Source organism: Trichechus manatus, unplaced genomic scaffold, assembly GCF_000243295.1.
Source record: "Trichechus manatus latirostris isolate Lorelei unplaced genomic scaffold, TriManLat1.0 scaffold00002, whole genome shotgun sequence".
Classification (NCBI taxonomy): domain Eukaryota; kingdom Metazoa; phylum Chordata; class Mammalia; order Sirenia; family Trichechidae; genus Trichechus; species Trichechus manatus.
This window is the reverse complement of record NW_004443938.1, coordinates 2,937,679-2,949,544: the sequence shown is the minus strand read 5'-3', so window position 1 is coordinate 2,949,544 and position 11,866 is coordinate 2,937,679. Positions and strand designations below refer to the sequence as shown.

The 11,866-nt window shown below is 40.2% G+C and overlaps 1 protein-coding gene across 1 annotated transcript in view; it reads left to right on the top strand.

The window, feature by feature from the left end:
* The window catches only part of AFDN (afadin, adherens junction formation factor), a 119,870-nt gene that overhangs the window by 3,761 nt on the left and 104,243 nt on the right, over positions 1-11,866 (top strand). Inside the window, exons 2-4 of the mRNA XM_023728482.1 lie at positions 718-833; positions 3,639-3,802; positions 6,514-6,674. Coding sequence (XP_023584250.1) covers positions 718-833; positions 3,639-3,802; positions 6,514-6,674 — 441 coding nt within the window. The remainder of the gene's footprint in view (positions 1-717; positions 834-3,638; positions 3,803-6,513; positions 6,675-11,866) is intronic.

Sequence of the window (11,866 nt, the reverse complement as noted above, 5' to 3'; positions counted from 1 at the left end):
GGGTACCATGTTCCTGAGCAGAGTGCCCAGCAGACATAGGGTGCTGAAGGAGTCCCTTGCTGGGTACCATGTTCCTGAGCAGAGTGCCCAGCAGATGTAGGGCTGAAGGGCACATCCCATACACGTTGAATTTCTAACAGCTGGGGAAATAATACACCAAACGTAGCATCTCACCTTGAAACGAGAAGGAGGTGGAGACAGCTCAGATGGGCTGGGAAGGGAAGGGCAGTGCCGTAAGCCCGTCTCAGCGAAGGTGGAGGATCGCTGCCTCGTCTCAGGAGCGTGTGGCGTGAACACAGGGAGAGTACCTCACGGGCCAGCGGGACGTCTGATGTGTTAGCACTCTTCCCTGATCTTCCAGCTGTACGTGAGATGGCTTACTTTCCGGAAATAGGCTTACAGCAAAACCCTGTGTCCTTTTTTGTTTTAGTCCACGAGCATTTCTCTGGTTTTCTCCGTTAGATTGTAAGTGTGAGGAAATTGCCTCTGGTCAGTATCTGGTGCTGGACACACGGCTGTACATGCAGCAGCAAGAGCAGGGTCGGATTAACTGCTCAAACTGTGATGGAATGTTTCGAATTACACGTTTCAGTCTGTGACTGGGTACTCGAGGCAATAAGGTATTTTATGTTTATGAATTAAATGTGTGGCAGAAGGTGTTAGCTCGTGCCGTTAAGTAATCATGGCTGTGTTGTTTCTCCATTTCATGTTTTGAAGAAGAAAGAAGACTGGACATAGAGGAGAAGCCGCTAGTCGTGCAGTTGAACTGGAACAGAGACGACCGGGAGGGCAGATTTGTTCTCAAGAATGAAAACGATGCCATTCCTCCTAAGGTGGGTGGCCTCTGTCTTACGCGGGTGTGGGTGCCGGGGCCCAGGTCTGGTGGCCATGAGTGGATGGGGTTTGCGGTTAGGGGAGCTGATTTTCTCTTTTCTCTTTCAAAACTACTCTTTCACCCTCCTGCTAGAGAATAGTTTAAAAGTAGTCCAGCTCCTGCTTTTTTCCTCTGTTTTGTGGGATGGCCCCAGACACTGCTCACTTTTTCAAAGAGGAGTTACGTACCCTTTTGTTACTGAAAGATGTGATGTTCAGTGAATCAGTTCCAGTTTTCTTTCCCCAAATTACAGTCAGAAGCTGTTTTTTTAAAAAAAGGGAAAAAAAAAACTTTAATAACCTGTAACCTGCTTCTGTCTGAGCTTTGAGATCGAACTTGATAATGTGCATTGAAAACCTTTTCAGAGCATAAGTGCAGGGCTAGAAATTAGGAAGTTTCCTTGGGTTTCGTTGGATGATGGGACGGAATGATCCTAGAACTTTCTATCTGGAATGCCTGCGCTGCTCCTCTTCCCTTGTGCAATATGATTGGTGTAACTGAAAATAACTGTAATTCTCTGCTAAATCAAATGGCATTTATAGTAGAATTCAGTATTGACAAGCAGTAGCAAATGCAGAGGTGAAGAATATTTTGAGAAAAATCTTGTATTTAATTTTTCTCCCAGTGTACCGGGGAGACTGCCATGACTCACTTTTAGCAACAGGAGAATTTCCTCTTGTTTATGTGCTGTCAGTGCTTCATGTTAAAGACACTTGGGCATACACACTGTGTTTTTGGCCCAGTTTATCACTGTTCTGGTGACGTGCTGCGTTTGCAGCAAATCCCTATAGAGTAAAAAAGGATATCTGTTTTTTTGCTGTCCATGTTTTATCTCATTTCTGTACCACGATTTCCGCTGAGGCTATTTGGTGTTATATAATTGACTATGAACTGGAGATTTTCGTTGACATGTGTTAGAACTATTCCAGGACTAGTACAATGCGATAAGTAGCAATGAATGAACATGAAAATATCAACATGCTTCCCACCCTTTTACATTATAAAGCAGAAAGCAGTTTTCTTTCCCAGAAAAATAACCATTCTTATTTTCTTGACTCTTTACCCGTCATCTCTGTTAGGTTATACGTGAAAATAATTTGTTTGGGTGTCTTTGGCTAGCAGGCTGTGTTTGTAGGTTAAAATACAAACTAAGAATAAGCAAATAAACAAGAGCTGGCAGAGAAGTTAGGGATTTTTGCACAAATACAATACTTAAAACTTTGCTTCATAAAAGCCAATTTACAATGGCTACTCTTTTTTTTTAATTTTTTTTAATTTTATTGTACTTCAGGTGAAGGCTTACAGAACAAATAGTTTCTCATGAAACAGTAGTACACATGTTGTTTTATGACATTAGTTAACAACCCCACAACATATTAACCCTCTAAATTCTCAACCTTTTTTTTTTTTTTGATGAAAATACACATAGCCAAAGATACACCGTTTCAAAAATTTCTACACACACAGTTCAGTGACATTGACTACACTCTTCCAATTGTGCTGTTATTCTCACTTAAGATGAAGGCTTACAGAACAAAATAGTTTCTCATTTAACAGTTACTACAAATGTTGCTCTATGGCAATGGTTAACAATCTCACAACACATCAACAATATCCTTACTCAATCTTGTGTTCCCTATCACCAGCTTCCTTGTCCCCTTCTGCCTTCTGGCCCTTGTCACTGGACTCCTGTACCTCGTTAGTCTCATTTGGTTTTACGGGGCTGTCCACTCCCAGGCTGAACAGTGAACCTCGGAGGTAACTTCACCACTGATCTAAAAGGGTGTCTTGGGGCCGTACTCTCGAGGTTTCTCCAGTCTCCTTTAGGCCAGTAAATCTGGTCTTTTTTTTTTGTGAGTTAGAATTATGCTCTACATCCTTCTCCAGCTCTGTCCAGAACCCTCTGTTGTGATCCTGGTCAGAGCAGTCAGTGGTGGTAGCCGGGCACCATCTAGCTGTACTGGACTCAGTCCGGTGGAGGCCTTGGTAGCTGGGACAATTAGTCCTTTGGACTAATCTTTTCCTTGTATCCTGTTCTCTTCATTCTCCCTTGCTCCCGAAGGGATGAGACCAGTGGAGTATCTTAGATGGCCGCTCACAGGCTTTTAAGACCCCAGACGCTACTCACCAAGGTAGAATGTAGAGCATTGTCTTTATAAGCTGTGTCATGCCAATTGAGCTGGATGTTCCCCGAGACCATGGTCCCCACAGCCCTCCGCCCAGCAATTCAGTCCCTCAGGGAGTTTGAATGTGTCTGTGGGGCTTCCATGACCTTTCCTTGTACAGGTTGTGCTAGTTTCCCCTGTATACAATGGCTACTCTTAACAATTCTTTTGAAGTTAAACATCTGTAAAGCGAATCACGATTTCAAGTCTTAGTTATTTTCATTAGAATCCCTTTATTCAAGTTACTTTATGTAAATTACTTGTGTTTTTATGTATCGAGAATCAGATTTTATGTTTCTCACCCCAGTTGTCTTTACTGGCTTAGATTTTGTTCGTTTTCTTTGCTTGCTTGTTTATTTTAAATTGAGGTAAAATTTGCACACTGTGAAGTGCACAGATCCTGAGTGTACGATTCAGTGACTTGTGATAAATGTATGCACCATGTAACCATCAGCCCCATCAAGGTAGCGAGCATTTCGGCACCCTAGACAGCTCCCCGTTGCAGTAAAAGCTTTGGTTTTGAGTGTAGCTTGTGAGGTGAAGTTAGCTGAGCCGTCGGTAGATTTCTGTGATCATGGTGATACTCTTCCTTTTATCAGAAGGTTCAGAGTAATGGACCTGAAAAGCAGGAAAAAGAAGGTGTTATCCAGAACTTCAAGAGAACTCTCTCAAAGAAAGAAAAGAAGGAAAAGAAGAAGAGAGAGAAAGAGGCATTGAGACAAGCATCTGATAAAGATGATAGAACTTTCCAGTCGGATGACATGTAAGTTAATTTTGGTAACACTCATCTTTCTTTGTGCTCTAAACCAAAAGTTTTTTAATGCTGCAGACCTTGTTAAATTAACAGGTAAAGAAATTGTGAAAAGTATAGTATCAGTTAAGAAACTGTGTCTATGTATCCGGGTTTTCTGTGTTGAGGGAGACAGGGTCTTAGCAAGATTCCTTGCTGAAAACACCTGTCTTCATGCCCTTGGAAAGAATGTTTGTACCCACAATTTTGCTAATCATAAAATAAGTAATTCCTTTGATTAAAATTACTGTTTTTTCTGAGTCGACTCTAAAGAGCCACAAGGACGGGCCGTTAACGACAGACGGCTCTTCATCTTCAGCTGGCCTTTTCCTCCCCTTCGGTGTTTTGGCCTCTAGGGCAGCAGCGGTGTCTTATATGCCTGAAGTACACACAGTACCTGATCAGAGGTTGGCAAGGCTAGGCAGAAAGGCATCTTTATGTTGTTGTTTAAGGTTTAAAGGCACTGTTCCGTCCAGTCCCACCACTACCATTCCCTGTTCTTTCACACCAGCCTCACTGTGGGTTCCTTCACCTGCCTAACTGTCTGTGTGCGTGTGACCTCAGAGCTGAGGGAGAAGCAGAACCGTCATTCCTGCCTTAGCTCGTCGATTTCCAGTTGTTCTTTCATTCAGTCCGTTGTCGTATGCTTACTCTTTCAGGCAGCCTGCTGTTGCCTTCGTACGGACTAGATAGTAAGTAAAGTAATATGCATTCATTTAGAAAACCAGAATATACAGATTTACCAAAAAAGGCGAAGAAGTCACTGGTGATCATGTTACCAAAAAGAAGACGATATTCTAGTTTGTTTTTCCTACACAAACATATACTCTTCATATGTTTATATACAGGGTTTTTACACAGAAATATTCTTTTGAAACCAGAACTTGTCAGTTGACATTTTTCCACTAAACTATAGATTTCACAAAAGCATTTTAACTGACGGTACAGTATTCTGCCCTCCAGTGTGTCCATGATTTATGTAAGCTGTTCTTTTCTGTTGTACTTGTTGGTTGTTCACAGTGTTCTGGTGTTACAGATAATGCTGCAGCGTTGACCACTCACCTCACTGTTTCCTTAGGATGCATTTCTAGGAGACTGGCAAGGCTACAGGGTTTGGTTGCTTTTACGTCTTCGGGACCATGGCCAGATTGCTTTCTATAAAAGTCTTCCTAATGTACTCCTCGGCAGTCCATGAAGGCTCACTTCCTTTTACCCCTAGAAATGTTGGATGTTACAGAAGTTTAATGTCTCCAATTTAATTGGAGTCTGTTTTGTCATTAATAAAGCTGCGTGTCTTTCCACACATTTGTTAACCATCTATATTCTTTTATTGGAACAATCTCTTCAAAACTTTTGTCCATTTTTTAATTGATTCTGAGTGTTCTGTATGTCTTAAGATATTAACTGTTCGTCAGTGAAAAACGTTTAGAGTGCCCAAGAGTGGGCTTAGATACTGATCTGTTAGGCAGTGATGCTGCGTAAAGAACAGGAATTCTTGAGTGTAGTATTACATAGTGTGACCCTATTTAGTGTAGTCATACAAGAGAAGAAACTTGTATACATATGATGCTCATATATGAAAAATGTCAAAAGGGGAATGTAAAAATTTTATTTACCAATTTAGTTTATGGAGTGATTGATAACATGTGTTAAGAAAATGAGCTACTTAGGATGAGTTAAGTTGTTCAACTTGGAAGATTTAAAGCTCGACTGATTTTTTTAAATTAAATTATTTTCCTTATTAAAAACTGTATCTTTAAAGCATATTTATCAAAGTTTAGTTAAGTCGGTCAATTTTTCCATCTCACCTTAATATTCAGTTTTCAGATCATCATTCTGTACAGTTTATTTCTCTTAATAGAAACTATTGGGGCGCTTTTACTTTTGAAAATTTAACTTCCGGAAAGTGAATGATGGAAAAAGTTTTAGGTGTTAAAAAATCATGTTATTTAATCAATTTGGGTTTCTCGGGGTTTACTATAATCTTAAAATAAGTATTTATTAAAGTATATTCAATCCTTATTTTTTTTGTGGTTGAGATGTTGTGGAATAATATCATTCATTTGCTCTGTTTTAGGATAACACTGGTTGAAATTACTGAAATGTGTAATTTATACACGTTTAATGTTTATTAGGGAATACTCAATAATTATTAAGTTACACAAACTCACTATAAAATTTAAATTATAACTTTCTGCTTAGTTCAGTATATCAGTTTGTGTTGAGAAAAACTTTACTATTTGTCACACAGCAATTAGAACATGGTAAATGGTACACAACAGACCTATGTAGGATACCCAGAAAGCAAACAAACAAACAAAATGGTTGCCATCAAGTCGATTCCAACTCATGATGACCCTGTGTATGCAGAGTAGAACTGCTCCATAGGGTTTGTAAGGCCGTGGTCCGTCAAGTTGATTCCAACTCATGGTGATCTGGTAGCAGATGGCCGGGCCTTTCTTCCGAGGCACCTGTAGGTGGGTTTGAACCGCCAGCCTTTCAGTTGGTGGTCGAGGGCTTAACTGTTTTCACCACCCAGGGACTCCTACGTGGGGTACAGATGTAGGCAGATCACATGCCATTTTGAAAAGTATTTTTGTATGATAATAATGAATATGGTGTAGCAGTGTATCTGTTTCTGATATGAAAAAATTTTTAAATGTTGGTGGTTTTTTTGCTTGCAGTGAGAATTCTCGACTGGCTGCTGAGGTTTACAAAGACATGCCTGAAACTAGCTTTACCCGAACAATCTCTAATCCTGAGGTGGTTATGAAACGGCGGAGGCAGCAAAAGCTGGAAAAGAGAATGCAGGAATTTCGGAGCTCCGATGGGCGGCCTGATTCAGGTACAAGTTTGGATTGTTTTTCTGTTCTATCTGTTGTAAAGGTTATTACTTCATTGTACTTTGTATATATGAGTGAGGCCGTACCTCACTGAAATTTATGGGTGATGTTGTTTTTGTGTGCCGTCAAGTCAATTCTGACTCACAGAGATCCTGTAGGACAGAGTAGAACTGCCCTGTAGGATTTCTTAGACTATAATCTTTATGGAAGCAGATCACCTGGTCTTTTCTCCTGCGGAGCCACTGGGTGAGTTCAAACCACCAACCTTTAGGTTAGCAGATGAGCGCTTAACCATTGCACCACCAGGTCTCCTGAAGTGGGTGAGGTAGCCTGTTCCTAACAGATTTGTACCCTGCAGGGATGGTACAGAGTCAGTTTGCCATAAGTGCAAGAGTTCTGTTCATGTAGAGGTATATTTAGTTACATACTTTTCCCCAGTATGGCTTGTTTTTTTTTTTTTTTTTAATTCTAGAAAATTTCAAATATACAAAAGAAGAGAGACAGATATAATGAACCCCTGTGTACCTGTCACTGACCTTCCATCATTAACAAGTCACGCTTCGTCCCTACTCCCGCACTTTTGCCTCATCCCCAGACTCTAGTATCTTGAAGTAAATCCCAAACTTACTGTTTTAAAAATTTCAGTCTTTTTTTCCCCTGAAGGATAAGAATTCTTAAAAAAAATCGAGAAAACACCCATAGTACCATTATCACATACAAAAGAATTGGCAATAATTCCTTAATATTATCAGATATATAGTCATTGTTCAGATTTTCCTGATTGCCTCAGATAATTCTTTTATTTGAGGCAGGATCCAGAGAGATCCAGACAGTGCCCTTGGTTCACGTGTCTTTTAAGTCACTTTCTGAAATTCCCTGTCCTCGCTTTCCTTTTACTTCCTAGGTTATTCGTTGGCTGGTTGGTTTTAAAACCTACGTGATTGGCCTTGTACGTTTGGAGACTACATCCTGTGGTGCATTTTACCATTTTCTCCTTATTTTCTCTGTTCCCTAGATTAGATATAAACAAAGGTGTAGTGGGTTTTGTGGGGTATATGGGGCAAGAATACTTACCATAGTATCCTCCAAAGGAGATCAGTGTTTTTTCGTTGTTGTTTTAATGACTAATGGATTCAAAACTTTTCACTGCTTTTAGTCCATTGCAGTTACTTTCCTTATTGATTCTCGAGTTGTTACTTTGAGCCGGTGGGAATCTTCACGTTGGCTCCAGAGTCTTTTCGACATAACCCTAGCCATCTGGGAAAGCTTGCTTTCTTGTATGACTACATGTTGTAGGTTCATCTTGTATTATTTTCTACCCCAGAGTCTGAATCAGCTCTTTCTTTCAGGAGTCTCGTTCCTTTTAGAGAGAACTGATATCTGGTTGCTAGGCGTGCTCGTTGTTACTGGGCTGGTCGGCGCTTCTAAGCCTGTTGAGTGGACAGAGCTAGGAAATACGTTTTTAAAAACTACGTTGCTTTTAGAAAATCCTGGTGTCTTTTCTCTCATGATAAAATTCTTGGTTCCTAACAACAATAGCATAATTATTTGCTTTTTCCTATAGTGTGTACTGTTGTGTTTGGGTGCTGGCGAGTCCGCTCTGACTCATAGCGACCCCACGTGTGACACAGTAGAACTGCCCCATAGGATGTTCTAGGCTGTAATCATTACAGAAGCAGATTGCTGGCTCTTCTCTCGTGGAGCCTCTGGGTGGTTCGAACCATCAACTTTTCAGTTAGCAGCTGAGTGCTTAATCATTGTGCCACCAGGGTTCCTTATAATATATACTAATAGTGTCAAATTTAAAATAACATTGTTATTAATAACAGTATGATACCCAAAACATTGTAAGCTTTTTTGACAGTATATCCTAAGGGATATACTGTCAAATTACTGTTTTAAATTCACATAACTCATTCCTATCCGTATGACTGTGTTTCTACAGTAATTCACAATTAAGCTTACTTCTTTTATTTTGCTTTTGATATTGGGAGTTTGCTTCTTTAAAATTTAATTTTGTTTAATGATACCAAAGTCAGATTTACAAAACAAGGCATATTTGGAGAAGTCTGGCTTTTGTCCCTGACTGCCTCCTTAGATGAACAGCCGCACACACCATATGCTTTCTTCCCGCCTTGCTTTTCCCGCTCAACAGTGTATCCTGGATATTAGTCCATGGCAGTAAATAGAAGTAGTCCAGTTATTATTATTTTTATCTGTGTCATGAATAAACAGAAAGCATGTAAATAGCTGCATTTCTATGGATTACCGACCATTCGTTGGACATATTATCAGGAGGAGGGACCAGTCCCTGGGGAAGGGTACCATGCTAGGTAAAGTAGAGGGTCAGAGAAAAAGAGGAAGACCCTCAAGGAGATGGATTGACCCAGTGGCTGCAACAATGAGCGTAAGCATAACAATGATTGTGAGGATGGCACAGGACTGGGTTGTGTTTCATTCAGTTGTACGTAGGGTCGCTATGAGTCGAAACCGACTCGACGGCACCTAACAACAATAACAGCTCATTCTGAACTACGTAAGACAGGAGAAGTGACATACCTCTTTGACGCCCTGCCATAGGGAAGCCAGAACCCCAACATGAAGTTACTCATTTGGAGCATATCTGCATATGGGGTGTTCCCACAGTATCTAGTATTGTGTGTGTGATGACGTGCTAGGACAGTAGAAAGTTCTGAGGCATTGAAAGAGCCAGCTTGTGGAAGAACTTACTGCTGTTATTCTGCTGTACTTTCTGAGGGAAATAGAGACGTAAAGAGATTTGAAACAGATGATTCTGTTATTTGAGCTATAAATTGATTTCGTATGTTTTTTAGCTATTTGACACAACACTTCTATTTGTAATATAGCACAGTTGTACTCAGCAAAGAAAATACTTATTATACAGTTAACAGCTAGTTAGAAAGTACTTTTATTTATTAAAAACAGTACATAATTGGCTGAGTTTCAAAAAAACGTCAGTACATTAGACAGCTGTATTATTGATCTGGCCTTTCCTAGAAAAAGTGTGATCTGGAATGCCATCACCTCTGTATTTCTGTTACAGTGTTACATTTAGATACTTCAGAATAGGATGTTCTGACATTGTGTTCTGTACATCTGTTAGCTTACTTATTAGTTTTAGGATTTTGGAATGTTAGGATTGGCAGCGTTTCTCTAAAGCCTCGTTTGTTGTAATAGTCTTAGTTGGGAAGAGTTGTTTAACTGTTGACCATTTCTCTTCAGTCAAAGCCTGAGTCAAAGGATTTTAATATTACCCAGATTATTTTTATAGCCATAATTGAATATACTTACCTGGTGCAAATTAGAAATTTTGGGGGAGGCCGTATTTACACTTAGATGTTATATTCACAGGAGCAGCATTACTGTGTATCTTACTAGCCTTGTCTTAATTGGAGTTGAAGTCTGTAGACCACATGGTTCTAAAGTGATTTTGTCCCCACGATAAATTTGCTGATGATTCCATTTCTTCTGAGCTTACACATGATTTTACAGTGTTTTTCAGTGTGTGCTCCATGTAGCCTCTAGCAGTAATAGAAGTTGACCCTGAAGCTAATTTGCCACCACAACATCCCATGCTTATTTTGACCCTTAGCGTCCCTGTAATTGAGTCTTCATTATATATTTCACTGGAATTGTAGTGTCTGTGATTCAAGAAGACTAAGGGAGTGAGGTCTTGTTTCCAGAAATACTACAGATTGCTTTGAGACCCAGATTATTTATGTATATCTTCTTTTGTTCAATCAAGGATTTGAAATAACTTATAAATCTATGCACACCCCCCAAAAAAAAGATAAAAATAAGGAGGGGAGCAGAGAAAATAAAAAGTAGAAAAATAAGATAGTAAAAAATTGTCAAAGGACAACACGAGTGCTAAGAAATACCTACCATGTGCCAGACCTGAAGGGGCTTTGTGTGCCCTGGAAAGAGTTGGAAATGATCATTTAAGGGAATTTCTCAAGGTCATTATTTAAATGAACTTCCTTGAGGAATATTCTAGTATGGGCTCAGGGCTATTGGAGTCACAAGAAAGATGTATCAATTTTTCTAAGTATCTTAATAAAATATTGTTATAATGAAATATGTTTCTAATATGGATTAGAATGCAACATTTGTATGTATTTTTTAGGTAAAAGGGGAAAGTTTTTGCATGTCACCTCTGGCTGTGCCCCCAGACATGCATACTTATTTTTTCTGTCGTTATTAGTGATACTTTGATGGAAAAATTTGATATTCTTCGTTAATAGGTGTCTTGGTTATCTAGTGCTGCCATAACAGAAATACCACAAGTGGATGGTTTTAACGAAGAGAAGTTTATTTCCTCACAGTCAAAGTAAGCTAAAAGTCCAAATTCAGGGCGTCAGCTCCAGCGGAAGGCTTTTTCTCTCTGTTGGGCTTCTCATCAATGTTCCCCCGGACTAGGAGCTTCTCTGCGCAGGGACCCCGATCCAAAGGACGCGCTGTGCTCCCGGCACTGCTTTCTTGATGGTATGAGGTCCCCCTGTCTCTCTGCTCACTTCTCTCTTATATCTCAAGAGATTGCCTCAGAACACAATCCAGTCTTGTAGATCAGGTCCTGCCTTACTAACACAACTGCCACCCATCCTCCCTCATTGACATCACAGAGGCAGGTTTACAACATACAGGAAAATCACACAGTACCAGGAATCATGGCCTAGCCAAATTGATGCACACATTTTTGGGGGACATAATTCAAACCATGACAGTAGGCCACTGACGAGCTTTAATCTGAGGGTTAAGAAGGCTTTGAATTTAGCCTAAGGTTCACAGAGAGAGTCCTGTGGAAGCAGAGAAGAAGGGTTTGAGGGAACTGCGATCAGAAGCAGGTGTGCCGTCGGAAGTATTGCACTGCCCACGTAAGAACTAATGAGTCCTGGAACTAAGTCATTGATAATGGGCTGTATGGAGAGAGCAGGACCAAAGGAATATTCAAGAGGTAGGATTACCAGGAACTGTAACAGATTGGGTTTCATTGTGTTGGAGACATTCAAGATGACACTGTTTTTAATTGGATAACGATTGATGGACTTTGGAGGGGGAAAGGAAGCCCTGTTTATATGTGGTGCGTGAGGTGCTGCAGGCATCTGGGGTCCTTCAGGCTTTGAGTTCAGTGACTTCAGATGAATCTGGGGTCCTTCAGGCTTTGAGTTCAGTG